Source organism: Staurois parvus, unplaced genomic scaffold, assembly GCF_062004578.1.
Source record: "Staurois parvus isolate SC_StPar_1 unplaced genomic scaffold, SC_StPar_1.0 ptg000312l, whole genome shotgun sequence".
NCBI classification, from domain to species: Eukaryota; Metazoa; Chordata; class Amphibia; order Anura; family Ranidae; genus Staurois; species Staurois parvus.
The window spans coordinates 2,216,056-2,237,914 of record NW_028318108.1 but is presented as its reverse complement, the minus strand read 5'-3'; the positions used below and the strand labels follow the sequence as shown (position 1 = coordinate 2,237,914).

The 21,859-nt window shown below is 40.9% G+C and overlaps 1 protein-coding gene across 1 annotated transcript in view; it reads left to right on the top strand.

Annotated features, from left to right (window-relative positions):
* GK5 (glycerol kinase 5) overlaps positions 1–21,859 on the top strand; it is an 80,924-nt gene that overhangs the window by 13,702 nt on the left and 45,363 nt on the right. The window contains exons 2-5 of the mRNA XM_089683521.1: positions 4,190–4,283; positions 4,354–4,429; positions 7,832–7,925; positions 16,485–16,616. Of these exons, the coding sequence (XP_089539647.1) occupies positions 4,190–4,283; positions 4,354–4,429; positions 7,832–7,925; positions 16,485–16,616 (396 nt within the window). The remainder of the gene's footprint in view (positions 1–4,189; positions 4,284–4,353; positions 4,430–7,831; positions 7,926–16,484; positions 16,617–21,859) is intronic.

The window sequence follows — 21,859 nt, the reverse complement described above, 5'->3', positions numbered from 1 at the left end:
AACCATATAGCTGGTTATATAACTACTTCAAGTCCGAACACTTTCAACCCCTTCCTGTCCAGGCCAGTTTTTAGCTTTCAGCGCTGTCACACTTTGAATGACAATTGTGCAGTCATGCAACACTACCCATGTAAATTTTTTAGCATTTTTTTTGAGACAGATAAAACTTTTATTTTGGTGGTATTTATCTACCTCTGGGATTTTAATTTTTGTTGCTATATAAATGAAAAAGTCCAAACATTTTGAAAAAAAAAAATGTTTTTCTTATAAAATTTTTCAAATAAAAAAATCTTTCTTCATAAATCTTGGCCAAAATGTATTCAGCTATCTGTTTAGTAAAAAAACAAAAACAAAAAAAACAAATTGGTTTAACTAAAAATTATAATTTTTAAAAATTGTGTTTTTACATTTTTTTATATTTTTTTTTTTTTTACATACTGTCACCCTAGCAGTACAGCATCACCATAGTGACACTGTACTACTTGTGGGGGTAATGAAGATTTTTTTTTTCTTCTTTTTTTACACTGATTGCTTTTACACCCATAAAGGCTGTAAAAGCAATAATTTCTCCTCTCTGGCTGCATTCCTGCAGCCATTGAGAAATAATGTGAGAGCTGTGATTGGTCACAGCTTGTCACATGGTACAAAGCTGTTGTGAATAGCATTGTACCATGTGACCTCTGTGATCATTCACAGATTTTACAAGTAAGCAATGATATCGGAAGTGACATCTTGCTTACTACTCTGCACGTGATCACTGATTGGCCAATCAGTGATCACATGATCGGGACCTCGCACAGAGGTCCCGTACAGCGATCGGTGATCGCTGTGCATTGGATCATGGTGCTGTGTGCTCCCAGGGAGCGCACACAGGCAGTGAATGAGGGGGCCGTTTATGAACGGCCACCCACTCCAGCACTGCTCCCGTTTTGGCACATATACATAAACGGACCACATAAAAGTGGTTAAATTTATCACTGCATATAGATAATCAAGTAAAAATTTGTCTTAAAGAAAAAAAAAAAAAAACTTTCCATATTAAGTCCTGCCTCCTGTCTCCCTGACCACACGTGTAGCATGTCTACAGCCTCGAATTCCTCTAATATCTCTGCCATCTCCTGTAGCATTTTATATACGGATTATTACGAGCAGCTCCTTGGTGATGTCATGCCGTGCAGCTGAGGCACCGTTCTACCTGCTACATCCACCATAATTGCTGTATGTCCTCCTGGAGGTTGCTGCTCTCCATGTTTGTGTTTGCTGTGTAAGACTTAAGTCCTTATTCTCACGGGACACCCATGGAGGGCCATGTTTACCCGCGTGGGGATGCTGTGTTCTGTGCAGGCAGTCCTAATGATGTTGATTGGGACAAAGTGGATGCAAGACACAGCCACTACTCCTAATTTGACATCCATTTGGGTGCAGGCGTGTGTCCCCAAATGCACACATACATCTGCACCCACATAGGTGTCAAATTAGGAGTAGCGGCTGTGTCAGCTGCCGTGTCTCAGCAGACATGAATGGAACTGCCTGCTCAGGGATTATTGGAACACCCGTGCATCCCTGCACAGGTAAGCACAGCACAGCACATGGACGTATGCTTTTGTATGCCCTGTGTAAATAAGGCCTAAGCCTTAAGCTGGCCTTACACATTAAGCCTGGGTTCACATTGAATATGTAGTTGAAATCGTGCAACTTCACTTTAAGTCGCACGATTTTCAAGTCGCATTTCAGTGTGACTTCAGGTGAGACTTTTAAGACGTCTGTGCGACTTCATTCACAGATGTCTATGCAAGTTGCACCCGAAATTGCCAAAAGTAGTGCAGGAACTACTTTTCAAATCGCTGCGACGCCTACGAAGATGAAGTTGCCCCTATTACAATGGTTCCATTGCTGATCATTGGGTGCGACTTGTCATGTGATTTGAACTGGCAAATCGCATGACAAGTCGCATCGGTGTGAACGGGGGCTCACACCGATGAAAACATGGATGGAGGAATCTGTACTGCTAACAACTGTAGTTTGACAGCCTCAGCTGCCATAATTTCCAGAAAATGCTTTCATCCGGTTAGATTCAGGTGCTAATTGACTGAGAATTTTCCGTTCGGCTCCTTTGACAATAGTTGACTTTGATATAGTGGGTGTTGCCAACAGAACCACCTGTGGAACAAATTTTGGCCTGTTCAGTAGGAATTGTCTTAATTTCGATCTGTCTGTGGCCTGCTTTAGACGCAGGTCACACCTAGGGCTCATGTACACTGCAGCTGATAAACTCACATTTTAGGAGCTGTTCAGCGTTTTTTTCAGCAGCCCCTGAACTCACCCTAATGTTTTCCTATGTGTCCATGTACACATCTTCATTTACAGGCATTTGAGTTTACAGTCGTTTTTTTTTAATGCAGAAAACTTGCGTTCAGCAGTCGATTTTATCAGGGTTTCAAATGCAAAACTCTTGTAAATGCGGTAAATCGCATTTATAAGCATTTGCTTTTGAAATTTTTTTTTAACTCTTCCAGTTCCCAATGCTGTCCAGAGCCTTTTTTCATCATGAAAAATGCATGCAAAGCGTTTTCAAGGTACTCAGATGGACAAAACACTGAACACAGGATGTCCTGTGACCAATTCACACCTCAGACCTCTCCCACCCTTGGAAAAAAAAGATATGTTAATGACCATTCACACCTCAAATTCCTCATGAAGAGCCCCTGCCAGGTGACCTTAATGACTGACACCACCAGACACCTTTCCCACCCTTAGAAACAAAAGAAATCATAATGAGCAACTCACACCTAAGCTAATGTCAACACATACTGCTGTCTCTGATTCTACTCTCCGTATTTCTCTAAAACAGTCTGAAATAGTTAATAATTTACCACTTTTCAGTGCATTCGGGACATTTGGGAGGTTCTCCTGTGCTTATCTATAAAAAACGCACATAAATGCGTTATGCAAACATGGCTAAACAGACGTTTTTTAACCTACGTTTTCCAGCAGTCAGTTTCCATTGTTCAGAAGTATCCCGTGTACATGGGGCCTTATGATCCTTTTGAAGCCAAAAAACTCTCCACTAACAGATGTGTTGCAGGGTAGAGGAATGTTCAGCTGTCTTTAGGGTGTTACTCTCTCACTGTCCGCATGAGCGTGGCATCACTGAATTGCTGCCGAGTGACATTTTTGCAGCATTTCCATTAGCAAGGGAGTGTTGCCTTGCACATCCATCCAGGGAGGGAGCAACATCATGGAAGTTGGTAAGTATTTCTCTACACCTTTGGCCAATCCCATCACTAGAGATTTACATGACATCATCGGGCAATATAAGATTGCTCTATGGCTTTTATTTATTTATTTTTTTTAAAAGGCTGCCAATAGCAATGGCTTAGTTTTGTAAGAAATCTGGTAGATTTCAGCTTGTAATTAGATATTATGTTCTGACCAGTTTTGACCTTCAGGAGTACATATTATTGCTAGCAGAGCTCTTCATTACTGATATGGTGGCCTCTCTCCACACTTCGCTCAGTTGTAAACACAGTAGCACATTTCAGAAAAGTTTCCATTGTGGATATAATTTGTTACATGCATGCAGTTTGCCTTCACCACAGAGATGTATGGGACGCTGTACTGCACGTTGTTGTGTCCTTTGTTAAAGCTGAACTTCAGGTAAACAAAATCAAAAACTTTCATTTTATAGATATTCCTCAATAATCAGAAATGAATTAAATCTACTCTTTGTGCACCAAATGTCTTTGTAAACACAGATATTACCTTGTACAATAGCCAGCGCAGGGAGCAGTTCTGTAGAAGGGGTGCACCTACTACAGGCTGCCTGCAGAAAACTACAGGAGGAGGCGGAGACAAGACCACTCACTCTGCACAAGGAGAGAGAGCAGCAATGATTGGTCTTTTTCTCAGGGAGCTCCTGCACAGGGAGAATGTTACAAACTGGATGACTGCATGGATCTGGAAGATATACACAAAGCACACCCAAGATCCAAGGAAAAATGCATGTGACTCTTATATTAAGACAATTTTTGCTTATCCTGGAGTTCCATGTTAAGCTCTTATTTGTGTATGAGTATCACCTGTGGGAAAGGTTTATTGTACATGAGTGCTAAGTTAGGTGAATTTTACATATTCAAGAGAGAAAGGTCACTGAGAATTACCTCCTTGTTCTTCCTTCTCTCCTCGACAGATAAAGGTCCTGTATCCTTGTCGTGGTCACGTGGAAATTGACCCTGACGTATTGTGGGAGCAGTTTGTGAATGTGGTAAAGGAGGCCGTGAAAGGTAATCTCCTGTAGGGATTTGACATTTGAAGTCAATATTGACTAGTCTGACGTGTAATGCTTGTTCGCAGATGCCGGAATTCACATAAATCAGGTAGCTGGACTTGGAATTTCCACGCAGAGGGCCACCTTCATTACCTGGGATAAGTAAGCGAGAATAAGTGTTTAATTGTTTGGGTAGAATAGAGCATGATGGAGCAATGTTAAGACGGCTTGTTCACCTCACATGATGCAAATTTTTATTTTGCCCCCTCATAGGATTCCAAGCAAATTTGTTCATTTTCTTCCCCCTATGGTACTTTTGTCTCCATCTGTGAGAAGAGGAAATACATGTGACTTATTAAACCCTTATCTGACTTTGCAGATCCTGGTTCCCAGACATGGCGACCTTGCAGGTTCTGCTTCTTGAAACATAGGAGTGTCCATATGCTGTTGCACAGACTGGCCAAAGGCAATAGCCAGTTTTGTGTTCTTCATGAAATTGATACAATGCCATATCTGTTGCAATAAACACATAAAAGCTCAGTTAGGCTGGCTATACACTAGTATAGTATTGTTTTAAGAAATTTAGATTTTCTTTTTTTGTGTTTTAACCACAGTGACAAGAAAATTCAAATCAGTGGTGTGTTTTTCATTTGGGAGTCCATTTACTCCAAAATTGTGTGTTGAACACAAAATAAACTTAAAAGCAATTTTGAACGACATTTGTCCAGTCATTAACCACTTGCCGCCCGGCCTACAGTCAAATGACGGCCGTGTGAACACCTTGCCCCTCTGGGAGAGTGTCATATGACGTCCTTCCCGGATCGCGACTTGTGCGTTCCCGCAGGGCCGCGCTGTGGCGAGATCTGTCACCGGCTGTGTACTTCGGACATGGCCGATGACAGATCTGTGTACCGGCCCTGTTGCCAGTATCATGTGACCTGCTGTGACTAATCACAGCAGGTCACATGACCATGTTATATAATTGCCATCAATTGTATACAAGTGTGTCTAGCTGTGAATAGTCACAGCGATCACATGCACAGGCTGGGCCAATCACAGCCCATCTGTGTCATGTGATTAGCCATGGCCAATTACAGCTAATCACAACAAAAAAACCTGAATGAATCAATTTCATTCTGTTAAATGCTTGCTTATAGCAAATAAATTCTTTACTATAAGCAAACAAATTTTATATAAAAAAAAAAGCTGATCTCTTCCCCAAAGTAGTACAATGTTACTATGGTAACATTATACTACTTTGGTCATAGTGTAATATGAAAACAAAATCTTAAAAAAAGAGAAAAATTTTTTTTCAGTTTTATGATGATGCTGTACTGCACTGGTGGCAGTATGTAAAGAAAAAAAAAATTTGTGAAAATTAATATATTTTGATCTCTTAATTTTCCGAAACATTATGGCAAAAAAATTACAACTTCAAAAAACTTTCCATGCCTCTTATGAAGTATGTCGGACTGTCTACTTTGCAAAAAGGGGTCATTTGGAGGATATCTGTACTGTTCTGACATTTTTGGGCCTCAAGAAATTAGATTGGCTGTCAGTACTTCAGGATTGATCAATTTTCAGATATATCCCATAGTTTGTGAACTCTAGAACTTTCTTACAAACTAAATAATAAATACTGATTTGGGTTATTTTCACCAAAGAAATGTAGCAGAATACATCTTGGCCTAAATTTTATGAAGAACAATTATTTATTTGCAAACTTTCATAACAGAAACAAAAAAAACTTTTTTTTTTTTTAAATTTTCGGTCTTTTTATATTTTGCAAAAAATAAAAACCCCAGTGGTGATTAAATACTACCAAAAGAAAGCTCTATTTGTGTGAACAAAATGATAAAAGCTTAGTTTAGGTACAGTGTTGCATGACTGCGCAATTGTCATGTGTGAGAGCGCTGAAAATTGGCATGGGCAGGAAGGGGGTAAAAGTGCCCGGTATTGAAGTGGTTATATGTACAAAGACATTGAATATTCATTTGAAAATCTTGTAGTGTATAGTGATCTTTATCTATGAATCGAAGAGAAAGCTTGTCCTGAAACATTTGCTGCCAACTAATGAGTTGATCCACTTCATACCTAGAGTTAGATATGTAAAGTAACTGTCCATAAATTCATTAGGGTAAAGCATACCTCAACTGACATAGGAACAGCATGACCAGACCCTGGCTGCTTTCACTTCTACCCTCTGAGTAAGGATAATCCTTTACATTCATACAGATATATTAGCTACAGGTAACGTTTACCTATGTCACATCTGTTTGCAATATCAGTGTAAGGGCTCATGTACACTGCAGCTGATAAACTCACATTTAGGAGCTGTTCAGCGTTTTTTTTCAGCAGCCCCTGAACTCACCCTAATGTTTCCCTATCTTCATTTACAGTTGTTTACAGGCATTGAGTTTACAGTCGTTTTTTTGAACGCAGAAAATTTTAGTTCAGCATTGAATTTCATCAGCGTTTCACACGCAAAATGCGGCAAATCGCATTTATTAGCAAATTGTGGTTAAAATTTTTTTTTTTTTAACTCTTCCAGCTCCCAATGCTGTTGAGCCTTTTTTTCTTCATAAAAAATGCATGCAAAGCGTTTTCAAGGTGCTTAAATGGAGAAAACACTGTACAGAGGATGTTCCTACCAAGCTTGTCACACATTGTAATGACCAATTCACACCTCAGACCTCTCCCACCCTTGGAAACAAAAGATATGTTAATGACCATTCACACCTCAAATTCCTCACGAAGACCCCCTGCCAGGTGGCCTTAATGACTCACTCCACCAGACACCTTTCCCATCCTTGGAAACAAAAGAAATTGTTAATGAGCAACTCACACCTAATTATCTCAACACATACTGCTGTGTCTGCTTCTACTCTCTGTATTTCTCTGAAACAGTCTGAAATGGTTAATAATTTACCACTTTTCAGTGCATTCTGGGCATTTGGGAGGTTCTCCTGTGCTTATCTTTAAAAAATGCTTCTAAATACAAACGCACATAAACGCATTATGCAAATGCAGCTAAACAGCCGTTTTTTGCCTACATTTTCCATCAGTTGGTTTTCATCGTTCAGAAGTGTCCCGTGTACATGGGGCCTAAAAATGTTTAATCCAACACATTCAGGACCAGTTCACACCAGAATCACAAGGCAGCGCTCTCCATGTTACTGGGCACTCCCCTCCAATGCAATTTTGGCAGTCCATTCATTTGAATGGGCTGCAAATTGCACCTCACTGCACAAAAAGTAGTGCATGTGCTTCTTTTGAAAAAGGCATCGCAATCAGAGAACATCATACTACGGCACCATGTGATCTGGTGCCTGCAAATGCACTGCGTTCACGATCTGCAGTTGGGGTGCCATTAACAATGCATTGGCACCAGCAGTAGATTGCAATGGCAATAGGCAGTGAATGCATTTTGAACACGGTGTAGGAAACGCTCATGGAACACGCCTTTCCTGCAATAAGTTCTAAATTATGATGTCTCTGGACATTTATTCATTATTGCAACAAGATATAAAAAAAAAAAAAATCACAATGTATCTTTTTTAACAGGAAGACCGGAAAACCTTTCCATAATTTTATCAGCTGGCAAGACTTACGGGCAGCTGAACTGGTTTGTTCCTGGAACAACTCCCTGCTATTAAAGGTAATATTTTGTACTTGAACACTGCAAAATCGTATTCTGTACTTAAAGTTATAAAGGTTTCCTGCTGGGCTGCTTTCATTGCCCATAAGGCTTGTGGTGTGGGAGTAAAATTAAACTTCAGCATTGGTGTCATTGGAAGCAATAATAAACCTCAGCACTGACGGAAGTGGCCACAGTGGCAGCCACCATGTTTCTTGCAGGAAACATTTACTTGAATCGGTTACACTTGTGGATTATGTCGGTGTCAGTGAACTGTTTATTAAGAAGCAGTGCAGAGGTGTCATTAGTAGATCTGTAAAACCAGTTATTCTGCCTGTGCTTCCTTCATTTCATTTTATGCAGTGGAATGTAATTTATCTCACCTTGCTGTCAAATCAGTATATGCAATAATGCAAAGCACAAAGTGTAGTAACACACAGCAACCTTTCAAAACTAAAATGTGATTGATTGCCTTATGCTACTGCACTTTACAAGTAACCATTACTCATTCTACACTATTTTATTGAGAAAAAAGACAAGGCCATATTCTAATCTGCAAGCTCTGCAAGTTCTAGAACAAATAGGGAAACATTATTCTGTGCTGATATAATTCAAATGCAAGTAAATCTATAGGCTTGTCAAATAAGGCAAATGGCAAAGTACATTAGCTCACAACAATAAATCTGGCCATACATTATACGTTTTTATTGTATAATTTATGTACAATCTTCTTTATATTTACCTTCAACTATGTCAGGCAGGGGCCTGCCTGATTAGATAGAAATTGAAACTATATTGTTCAGATTTCATCTCATATTATATAGTTTTTGTTAAATGCAAAGGAAAATTGTACAACAAGGTTGTCTAATGTGTGGCTAGTATTGGTGTTCAGTGTTTACTTGCCTGAACACACCCTCCTGTTCCAAGCTGGGACTATAGTTCAGCTGCCTGGTGGAATTTACCTGAAAGTTCCAGTTTCTTTATGTCCTGGATGCTAAAGTACAGAAAGCGGAGAGTATTCCAGCAAATCACTGCCACTCTACATATTGTTGGCAGCTGCACCAGAGCAGCCATTAAGTGATGGGGCAAGGTCATCCAGTGTCCAAGGTGAAAATGCCAAACTGTGTCCCCCTCCGATGTGTGCACCACTTCCTCTTCTGCAGTTGAGGTTCCACTACAAAGCTGCCACCACGCTTGTCTCAGCACAGCTGCAGGTCCACCAATTAAGTTTCACTTGGACCCAGAATCTACCAATGCAACAAACATTAGAGACACCAGGTAAGGTTTACTAGGATCAAAACTTTGTAAATGGCATTAAAGGGAATGTGTCAGGAGAGATATATGGAAGCTGTCATTACTTGTTTTTACAAGTGAATGCTCCAAGGATGTTGTTGTTGCTGTTATTATACAGGATTTATATAGCTCCAACAGTTTGCTCAGCGCTTTACAATATAACGGGAGACAATACAGGAACGATACAGTTCAAATCAAGAGGGTTAGGAGGGCCCTGCTCCTTGGAACTTACAATCTAGGAGAGACGGGCTAGTGGTACAAAAGGTAATAACTGTGGGGGATAGACTGGTAGGAGGAATAGAAGATTCCATTATTAGCTGAAGGCAGGATAGGCTTCCCTGAAGAGAGAGAGGTTTTCAGAGATCGCCTAAAAGTGAGCAGAGTAGGCGATAGTCTGATTGATTGGGGTAGAGAGTTCCAGAGGATGGAGGAGGCTCTGGAGACGAGCATGGGAGGAGTAGACAAGGGATCTAGAGAGTAGGAGGTCGTGCGAGGAGCGAACGGTTTGGGTGATATTTGGAGACAAGATTGGTGATGTAATTTGGGGCAGAGTTATAAATGGCTTTATATGTTATTAATGTTTTGAATTTTATCCGTTGGGCAATGGGAAGCCAGTGCAGGGATTGGCAGAGAGGGATGGCAGATACGGAACGGTTAGTAAGGTGGATGAGTCTGGCAGCAGCATTCATGATAGAATGAAGAGGGGATAGCCTGCGATGAGGTTGGCCAGTGAGGAGGGAGTTACAATAGTCAAGGGTCAAGGCGAGAGATGACCAGGGAGTGAATAAGTTGCTTAGTAGTTTCAGAGGTTATCCTTATGTCTTCTCTACTTGGGAAGCCCAGTAACAAAGAACAAGTATATTCTTATATGATATATACATACTGGCCACAAACCTTCTGTAAATTCTTCTTTATAATAGGTCCCATAAAAAAAAAAATTTGGCTGCCCAAGATGTCTGTTTTTGCCTGTGTGCTGTCCAAGCATGGAAGCCATCAACCCTTTAGTCTGAACAAGCATATGCATGATTGTATAGCAGTTGTGCAGACACCTAAAGTCTTTTCAAAATTGTATGTACTTGCATATGCATCTACTGTGGTATGGCACTCTTTTCTTTACCACCAGGTAGAGATATCATGATGTTAGGCAACCACAATTATTGACTTTCACTATATTGACAGCTCTACTCACCCAGTATGTATGGAACTCAGTTCTTCTCGTTTTCCTCTCTGACCTTGCATGTGACATCATCACGCAGCTAGTGCACTGTTGACAGTACAGTAAGGGTCTGCTAAGAGACTCCTTACTTCCAAATTAAGCAGAATCCTGTTCAGTGTGACACCCCAGATTGAAAGCAGCAGCTTCCTAACTACCTTCCCCCAGGTATACCACTGCCATTAGGGACATACCCCTCAAAACCGGGACAGTCCCCAGAAAACCGGGATGCATTGTACCTTCTCCTTATGGTTTTATGTGCCCCCATACTATGTACTGTCACTTAGGCCTACTAGTGACAGGCTTAGCTGTCAGACATCTTTTCAGAAGATCAGTGTAATGACATACTTCAGGACCAGTAAATAAAATAGCTTGTTTGCAGCTCTGATAAAGTTTGCCAAAGCAATGGCTGGACCTATCAGTAACATTCACACATTACATGACTCCGTAAGACACATGCTTGTGTTACATAATGAAATCATTATATGAGGAGTTTAGGGAGACTGTAAGGGCCCTTTCACACCGATCAGTTTTTGATGCGCTTTTGGTGCTTAGAGGAGAAGTACATCCAAATCTCTTTTGGCTGTACTTCTCTTGTGGATCACAGAAGTGCATTTCGTTCGACCTGTTTTCATATGACAGAGAGTTGGAGCCAGCTACATCGCTCAGCCTGTCCAGACTGGAGAAAGATCCTGAAGTGACACCCGGCTCAACCTCTCAGCAAGCCTCTGAAATCCTGAGCCAGCCGCTCCCTCTCCCTCTACAGCCCAGCACCCCAGTGAGCGCTGGGAGGGCAGAGCAGACAGTGGTGACTGGCAGTCACCGCTCTCTGCTCAGAGTGCCTGTGAGAGCTCAGCGTTCATGTGATAACTGGGGAGGAGGAGTCCACACTTCTCTTTAAAAAGCGGAACAAATTTGCATGATAAATGTATATCTTTAAATGCTATGGAACTCTTCATACAATGCAATGTGGGTGGGGTACATTTTTTTTAAAGCCTGCATGCTTCATTTTTGGAGCATGTTTTATAAGTGCACCAAAAACACACCTCTCCATTGAAATGAATGGAAAACGCATCAAAAATGCATTGTAGTCATGTTCTTGATGCACTTTTAGTCCCATATCCATGTTTCACAGATGCATGATTGGCGTCGGGCAACCAGAAAACACATAAATGCATATGCATTTTTTGTAATGTATTTTTTCAGTGAAGCAGTGTGAAAGGGCCCTGCATTTGTAGTATGCAGAATTCAATCTCTGCTGGCCTGCAGTGCTCATGAGCCACAAAGTGACAAGCGATTTGACTTATCTGACTTGTCCTGCCTAATATCTGTTCCACATTGTGAAAACCTGTGTATCCTGACCAGATGTACCCACCCTACTGCAGGACCCTACACCTACATCCAACTTAGATTCTGCCCAAAGTGTGTATGGCCAAATTTGTTAAAAAAAAAATGGACCATGCCAATTATGAAATGCTTCTGGTGCTAAAATTGCTTGATCCTAAGGTATTTCAGGGGGAAAAATCTGTTATCTCCTTTTCTAGTTCCCTTAGATATATGTGAAAGAGATCAACATAATTTTACTAATTTTATAATGTAATTTTGGAATAGCCTGGTCTCAATGTATAGTTTGCGTTTTTGTGTACCTCCTGGGGGCAGCCTTTTTGGCTTGCTTCATGTTAAATTAAAACCATGGACTCTTCAGTAATGATTCATAGCCTTGGCTTAGTGAGTTGGTGAATCATTATTCAGCTTCAAACTAAAAAAAAAAAAAAAAAAAAAAAAGAGGACCAGCACCCTGGCAACCACAAGCAGAAGTACAATAATTCCCAAGATTTATCAGAGAGGAAATGCATCCTTTTATAAAGTGACAAATTATCATGCCGTAAAAAATTTAATTTTATTCAGCAGGGAATTATGGAAATTACAACAGTATATGATACATAGAAACTTGTCCATATCAATGCTCTATCCACATGGAGCACCACACGTGCAACTTCTTTTCCCACCAAAAAATAATTGTTCAACACACACATATACCCCAATAAAAGATTAACGTTTCTTACTGGAAATGATATACATTCTGTTTCTATTCTGTTAAGCACTCAGTCCACCCAAATGTGATGGTCTACATAGCGATTGCATAATGTTGTTGCAAATTCTGTAACTCATACATTTCACTTACTACCTGCTTTCCATTTGATAAGGAGGTACATAGTATAATCACCTGATACGTCCCAGTGTTATAAGAGAGAAAAACTGCTAGGGTACTGTGTCAATCACAAGGCCCACTGGCCAAGTCCAGCCTGCAAGAGCCCGTGTGGCCCTCACTCCTCTACCACAACTGCAGCATCCCCTTCATCCCTACCCCCACCTTGTCTCAGCAGTTGGCAGCAGAGAGTAGAACAGAACTCCTCCGTCTCTGTCCCCTCCACGATATGAGCAGTAGGTAGAGGACATAGCTCCTCCAACAGATCTTGTGACTCTCTGTGCAGCTGCAGCATTCCCTGGTCTCTGCCTCCCCTGGTCCCAACATTCAGCAGACTCTGGCACCTGACTGCAGCCCTCCTCTGGACCTCCTCTAGACCCTGCACTTTCTGCTTCCCAGCTCCAACCCCATCTTCTTCCAGGCAGAAGCACAAAGTAAGTGCACTATGATGTAAGGTAGGGTGGGGGTCTCTTGACTTCTGATGGTGGTGGGAGGCTCTTGACACCAGATGTAAGGGTTTCTCTGGACATCTAGTCTTACAGATACAACTGGCTTTTGGAGGACAACCATAATGCTGATTTGGCCCATGATGAAATTGAGTTTGACACCACTGTGCTAGGGAAAACTGTAAGCCGATTAAATGAGCATGACATAATAAAGCACCATTTTTTTTTTAGAAAATAACTGGAGGCAAACTGGTATTGTCCAGCTGTTATCTGTGTCTTTCTTGTACTCTGATGGTGAAAATCTGAGCCTCCTGAATACCCAGACTTTTATGTAGTATAAGAAAGTCTGATTCTTTTGATTTTTAGACTTTTAATTTATTTTATACAATAAAGAATGCAACAGGAACAAAAATACAAGTAGGGCATCAAAGGTCTATAAAATGCCAGTTGTTGCTGAGCTAAAAGAATCTTCTAGAGCAAGTGTGCTCAGCCTGTGGCCCATGGAGCCTTCTAATGTGACCCTCAACCTCAAACCAGAAAATTGCACTTCTATGATATCCTGCTTCTGTTTTGGTGCACTTTCAGAAAGGGCACCAAACCCGCAAGATATAACAGAAGTCTATGGCAAAGAGCAGCTTTCCCACAGGAAAGCTGCAGGTGCACTGCGTTGCATCCATGGCCTGGGTAAACCGCAGCACATCAGTGGGAAAGCATCCTTATGAGGGGCTCAGGATAGTAAGGGCTCATTTACATTTGCGGTTTCAGGGTGGCAAAACCCCATAGTTGTGATGTGTTTTACCACACACACCCAACCACTGGTGTAGCATCAGGGATCACAATGGTGACCCTGCCCCATGCTCCAGGGGGCCCTGTGTAGCCTCCCTGTCAGATTGTTTCACTCTTGGACCGGAGGGACGGCATATACAGGAACCAATCCTCTCCATTTTTATCCTGGAACCGCTGAATGCCGGCTTCTCCTCTCTCTCCCTCAGGCCTTCAGCAGCTACAGGAGGAAAATGTTCTTTGTGCTATTCAAAAAGTTTTGAAATTCTGAATCATTTCATTGTAGCCCACAACTGGTTACCAAATCACTTAAGTGGCCTGTGCTCTTCAAAAGCTTGATCATTCCTGTTCTAGAAGGTCCAACACTCCACCAATAACTGCATTATCATGCTGGACAAATTGATGCTCTTAAGGGTCATAATCACAGAGATCACTGTGTACCCTCTGCAATATGACATGTACTCGCATTTAGCTATTAAAGCATAGGGCTTGTTAAAATGTTACCACATTTGCAGATTAATAGAGATTGTCATTACAAGGCTGGTCCAGGATATTTGCCAAGTGGCCTTTGCCTATCACTTCTCATATGATAGTACTTTAGGAATGACCTGAGTGGCTGACATGTACTGACACCTGCAATAACAGTACAGAGATGCTGGTAATATGCTCCAGGGGATGCTAAATGCAGGCCTGAGGCCTCTCTAGATTTAGGTGCTTTAAATGTATTTGTTGGTGAACCGCCATGTCTATGCCATCTATAATGCTGAGATTACCATTTGTAGCAGTATCTGTATCCTTTTGTTCCACCTAGTTAACTGTGGCACCTTTTATAGAGGATCGGTCCATGTATGACTATACCTCTCCCAGTATAGTCCCTGTTCCCCTAGGTGTCTACTTCTTAATGTTTTGCACACTCCTCCATTAAAAAGGAGTTTCAGGGCTCTGGTTCGGATCTCTTCATGACTTCTCTGGCAGTTGTAATCTGTCCCTAGATTGTTCATAGCTTCACAATGAAAATATCCTAATTTTTCCAGCCCATGAGTATTTAACTTCCCTGGCAGTATGATTATTTCAGATTTTTGGTGCTGAAAACGGTACCATTATTTTGCATGGAAATATGTAGATTTTTTTTGCAGGCCTGTAATTTTTAGGAATAACTCACTGAAATCTGTCCGAACAATAGTAAACATCACTGATAGAATAAAACTTGAAACACGAAATCATAAATTATTATATATTATTTAATAAATAATCATATAAAATAATATAATAATACATTTAATTCAATAATATAATCAAACCAAAAACACCGAAATTTTAAATATAGCGCCAAGTTCGCACATCGCTGAGCAAAGTCGCAAAATTGTTTTCAGTGTCTGATGACGAATTTCCCCACAAATCATCACTCAATTCTGCAAGTGGTTCTGATTTACTATCGCTGTTCTCTAGGTGGTCTAAAACCGCTTTTGACCTAAAAGGATGCTTTTTGTACGCCATGGACTTTTCTAAGTTTCCAGACAGAAAGAACAGTCAAAATGCAGGCAGGGCACAGGACAAAGCACTAGGGACAAAATGTATGTGAAATGCTTTAAAACAGCAATGTTTTGCTATGTAATATTCATTTACAAAAAAATGACAGTTTTTTTAAAATGTTTAAATTTGCCGCCGGTTCCGGCCCTCGTACGTCCCGACGACACAGGGACCGGATGCCGGAATCGGCCGGAGGAGATGGCCGTGGACGCTGCAGGAGGGACATCGCAGGAGCGAAGGACAAGGTAAGCGCTGCAGGGACTCCCTGAGCAATGCCGCATGGTAAGCCCGAGTGTAGCTCAGGGATACCGCTTTTGGTACTGAAATTTCACCCCGAGTTACACTCGGGAATACCGCCAGGGAGGTTAGACGATGGGCCATTATAACCACATAAAGACTTATTCACACATGGGGTGAATTGTCATGCATTTCTCTGCCTATTCTAGAGCAGACAAGAATGCAAAGACATGAGAAAAATCTGTTATTTTAGTGGGAAGTATTGTGTTGCTGCATGCCTAGTTTTGGATGCATGAATATTTTATCATTTATTTTAAACAGTAGAGAGTAAACTATCAGGAACTCAACAAGTGGGTATTTGTACAACCCATGTTCCATTCTTTAAACATTGCCCTTTTAAACTGATAGCTACTTGCTGAGTTAGACAACTCTCACACTACTCTGCAGCAAAAATTTGGTAAAAGCGCATTTTTGCCGCATTTTAGATACGTTTCTGGTTGCCTGCACCTGTGAAAAATGGACATGTGACTCAAAAACGCACCAAAAAAATGCAAACCCAGTGCCTTTTTTTTTTATGCTTTTTTTTTTTTTTTTTTGAAAACCACAGCAAAGATGCTGCATGCAGGCCCTTTCACACCACTGTGCTGCAGGTGCAGTGCATTCTAAAGAGTCCCATAAGATTTAAAGGGAAACTTTTTTTTTTCTTGCAAGGTAAAAAAGCAGGAAAAACACATCACTATCGCTTATTATTGCTTATTTTCAAGCAAAGGGGTTACCTTTCTATTCTGAGTTTATGAGAGGTATATTGTCTAAAATATCATCATTTGCAGTTTTTTGGTTAAATCCTTGGATAACTTTTTTTTTTGTAGGCGGTTCACGGATCTTGCAAGTTCCTTCACTTCTTCACTCGAAGGAAAAGATTCTTGGCAGCCAGCTTAATCAACTTTACCACTCAACATGCATCCATGCGCCTTCTCTGGGTACTTCAGAATATTCCAGAGGTAAGTAGAAGATACCTGCACAAGTCTATGCTAGAGTTCGGTGGCTTTTGTCTAGTTTTGTTCAAATACATTGGGAGACGCTGAGCCATAATTTTGTGTTAAAAAAACAATCACACAAATATCTTTTTTTTTTTTTTTAGCCGTAAATGTTTTTAGCATCGAAATAAGCTAGGCAACTGTGCAATACTGCCAATATTCAGACACAGCCGGTGCTCATGTAGCCCACTGTATTATCGTTGGCTTAAAATACAGGCCATTTTTAAAGCATTGTGTCCCACATATAATAGTATCTAGATGTACACTAAAAGATGGAATTAAGTGTAAGCCAGCTCCGTTTGAGAGCCAGTGATTGCCACTGTTCTCTTTCCCATGTGTACTCATTTAAAGCTGAACTCTGGGAAGATATAAAAGACATAAATTAATATTAATACTTAACCTCCTTGGCGGTATTCCCGAGTGTAGCTCGGGGTAACATTTCAGTACCAAAAGCGGTAACCCCGAGCTACACTCGGGAATACCATGCGGCGCTGCTCCGGCATGTGTTCTTCACTTACCTTACCCTGCGCTCCCGCGATGTGTCCCCTGCAGCGTCCCCGTCCATCTCCTCCGGCCGATGCCGGCATCCGGCTTCTGTGTCCTGTCCCTGTGACGTCGGGACGTACGGGCGCTGCCGCCGCCGCCGGCGGCGGGAAATTTAAAAATTTTAAAAAATGTCATTTTTTTTTTTTTTCATTTTACACAGTAAAACATTGCTGTTTCAACCTATTTCACATACATATTGTCCCTAGTGTTTTGTCCTGCGCCCTGCCTGCATTTTGTCTGTTCTTTCTGCCTGGAAACTGAGAAATGTCCATGGCGTCCAAAAAGTGTCCCTTTAGGTCAAAAGCGGTTTAGATCAGCTAGAGAACAGCGATAGTCAATCAGAACCACTTACAGAATTGAGTGATAATGATTCGTGGGGGAAATTCGTCATCAGAAACTGAAAACGATTTTGCGACTGAGCTCAGCAATGTGCGAACTTGGCGCTCTATTTCACATTTCAGTGTTTTTGGTTTGATTATATTATTGAATTAAATTTTTTATTATTTTTATATTATTTTTATGATTATTTATTAAATTATAATTTATGATTTTGTGTTTCAAATTTTATCATACCCGGGATGTTTACTAGACTCTTGTTCGGACAGATTTCAGTGAGTTTTTCCTAAAAATTACAGCCTACAATAAAAAAAATACATATTTCCATGCAAAAAAATGGTACCGCTTTCAGCACCAAAAATCTGAAATAATCATACCGCCAGGGAGGTTAATACTTTATTAAAGGTTTCAATTGCAAGCCGTGTTAGTACCTGAATTTGACCTGGCATCAGCCTCTTCTTGTACTCCCTGTATAGCAGGGCAGTAGAGGAAGAAGCTCTACAGGTAGCGCACCTGTTCATGTGCTGACAAGAAGCATGCTGAGAAAGCAGAGTGACATTGAGATGCTCACCACTGTGCCACTTCTCTTTTCACTCTCCAGTCCCATGCTGGGAGGGTTCTGGATGACCTGGACACAGAGAAAATGCGTTGAATGGTGATAGTCATGCATTCAGCATAAATACTGGCCATCACACTGAGGACATCTGGTGGCAGAAAAATAGTATGGTGGGGTACATCTTTGGATTAAAAGTAATTATTATATTCTTCACCTTTTAACCGCCTCCCGCCCGCCAGTTAAGGAAATGACGGTCGGGCGGTGGTTCTCTCGTTCTGGGAGGACCTCATATGATGTCCTCCCACTGTAACCGCGCGTGCACACCCCCCAGGGTGGCGCAGCACAGTGATCGGTGGTGCTCTGTGTCCCTGGGACTCAGCGGATCACCGATCAGTGGAAAAAGTCGATGACTTCGGCTCTGTCATGTGATCAGCTGTGTCCAATCACAGCTGATCGCATATAAATAAGGAAATGCCGGTTATCGGCATTCCTCTCCTCACGAGCTGTCATGCTGACAGCTCGTGAGGAGAGGAGAGCCGATATTTGGCATTCCTCAGAGGGGACATGTACACTGATCATCAGGGCCTACCAGTGCACATCAATGCCACATATCAGTGCCCATCTGAGCTGCCTTTCAGTGCCAAATGTCAGTGCCGCCTATCAGTTCCATATATGAGTACTGCCTTTCAGTGCCCATCAGTGATGCCTGTCAATGCTCATCAGAGCCCATCACTGCAACCTCATTAGCACACATCAGTGAAGGAGAAAAATTACTCCTTTACAAAATTTTATAACAGAAACTAAGAAAAAAAATGTTTGTTTTTTTCAAAACTTTTTGTTTTTGGTTTGTTTAGCAAAAAATAAAAAAAACTAAGATGATTAAATACCACCAAAAAAAAGCTCTGTATGTCTCAAAACAATTATAAAAATGTCATATGGGTACAGTGTTGCATGACCGCGCAATTGACATTCAAAGTGCAACAGCGCTGAAAGCTGAAAATTTTGCCTGGGCAGGAAGGAGGTGAAAGTGCCTGGTAGACAAGTATTTATTTATTATTTATTTCAGGTACTTGTATAGCGCCGTCAATTTACGCAGCGCTTAACATATATATTGTACATTCACATCAGTCCCTAACCCTCAAGGGGTGTACAATGTAAGGTTCCTCACATTCATGCATACACATCCTACACTGTGTTCCACATTATTATGCAAATGATATTTTTTCATTTACCTAAATAATTGATGTAAATAACAGTCAGCATAATTCTCATGTTACACCTATTAAGAGTACAATTCACATTTTATTGAACAAACCTCCTAATAACAGTATTTTTTTTAAACATAAAAATCTTACAATGCACTGTTCCAAATTATTACGCACAGTAAATTTCAAAACACTTTATAGGTTGTAAAGAACTGAAAATTGTCATTTGTTGTGTTTGCAGCATATTTACTGAAATCAAAAGCTATTTCAATCAAACTTTTAACAACATTTAAACTTTTTAAACATTTTAACAGGTCACATTACATTGTAACATAGGACCCCTTATTTGATAGCAGCTTCACAAGTCTTGCATCCATTGAACTTGTGAGTTTTTGGACAGTTTCTGCTTGAATATGTTTGCAAGATGTGAGAATAGCCTCCCAGAGCTGCTGTTTGGATGTAAACTGCCTCCCAACCTCATAGATCTTTTGCTTGAGGATGCTCCAAAGGTTCTCAATAGGATTGAGGTCAGGGGAGGATGGAGGCCACACCATGACTCTCTCCTTTTTATCCCCATAGCAGCCATTGATGCAGAGGTATTCTTTGCAGCATGAGATGGTGCATTGTCATGCATGAAGATGATTTTATTACGGAAAGCATAGTTCTTCCTTCTGAACCAAGTTTGCTGCTATGTAATGGTATTTTAGCAGCTGCTCTCTTGATCCGATGCATGGATCTGGCAGAAATCTTCCTCAATGTGCTTTTATCTGCATGAACCCGTCTGTGCTCTGAATCAGCCATAAATCTCTTAATAGTGCGATGATCACGCTTAAGTTTTTTCGTGAAATATCTAATGTTTTCATACCTCGCCCAAGGCATTGAACTATTTCACTCTTTTCGGCAGCAGAGAGATCCTTTTTCTTCCCCATATTGCTTGAAAATGGTGCTCTGCTTAATAATGTGATACACCCTCCTTTAGTAGTTTTTCCTTAAATTGGGCTCACCTGCCAATCTAATTATCACAGGTGTCCGAGATTGTTTTCAGTGATCAAAAGAGCCCTGACACACAATGCCATCCATGAGTTACACTAAAAAACAAAATATTTCATCTTTGTGACACTTAAATAGAATTTGCATAATAATTTGGAACAGGGTGTAGGGCCAATTTAGACAGGATCCAATTAACCTAACAGCATGTCTTTGGAGTGTGGCCGGAAACCGGAGTACCCGGAGGAAACCCACGCAGACACAGGGAGAACATGCAAACTCCAGGCAGGTGGTCACATGGTTGGGATTCTAACCAACGACCCTAGTACTGCCAGGCAGAAGTGCCTAACCATTTAGCCACTGTACTGCCCATAGTAGTTAATCTAAAGATTTCCCTGGCCATTCATTTTATATATTATTTGTGGCTGACATTCTACTCTGTTTGAAAATATTTAATTCAGGAACATGTCAATCAGATATATAATATGCATAAAATACAGTATAATGTGCTGTTTTACATAAGACATACTTTCTCCAGTTTGGTTGGCACGGAAGTGTGTTAGTGGAAATAAATGTGACCCAGCATGCTGACAAAGGAGAGCGGAAGGTGTTATTGAATGTTGCATCCAGTGTCACACCATAAATAGAGAATTATCACAGAAGAGGTCTGCATAGAGAATTAGAACTGCACCTTCATATCAACCGCCTGAAGTTCTATAATAAAAGTGCCTAATAAGCGTGCACACAACTGCTTTAGGTATATGAATGCTCCGAGGAGGGTTTCTTCCCTGTGTGCATTCCGAGGCTAGTTTTTGAACTTGTCTGGAGTGAACCTGTGTATTTACATGCTGATGCCTACTATGTAATTACGTCCTGCCATTTTTTTTAAAAATAAGAGCTCTTATATACCTACATTCCTAATCATTTAAACTTCGTACATAGGGGTGGATTTACTAAAGGCAAATAGACAACACTTGCACTTATTTTCCCTAGAGCGAAGTAAATGTTGTAAAGCTATGCTGATTTCCATCATCCAATCATGTGCAAGCAAAAATGCTTTTTTTTTTTTTTTTTTTTTTTTAACTTTCCTTTTCCCTGATTGGGTGTTCTTTACAAAGTGAAGCTTTCCTACATTTACAGGGGTTAGACAAAAAAAAGTGAGACGCTACATGATTTGCAAGTTTGAAAGTGACAATATGTTTTGTGTTGAAAGGGGAAGTGATGTAACACTCTTTTGCTTCTGCTGTGTGATGAGACAGCTAGCTAACAGGTGGGAAGTCTCACTTTTGTCATTTACTGCATGTGCTTCTAGTAATGTGGTGTCATGTCGGAGATTACTGAGCTTCAAAGAGGGAAAATTGTTTGTGTCCCCTTAGCTGGTGCCTCTGTGAATGCAGTTGCCAATTTATTTGTGATGTCCTGAAGTACAGTATCCAAGGTTATGATGGCATATACAGTTTCTGGGAAAACGTCGTATGAGCAGCATAAGCGCAGTCGACATGGTCAACTACCGAAAAAGATAAAATGACATTCCGCAGGATTGGAGGACCCCCTGGTCACCAGGACTAGTGTCCCTA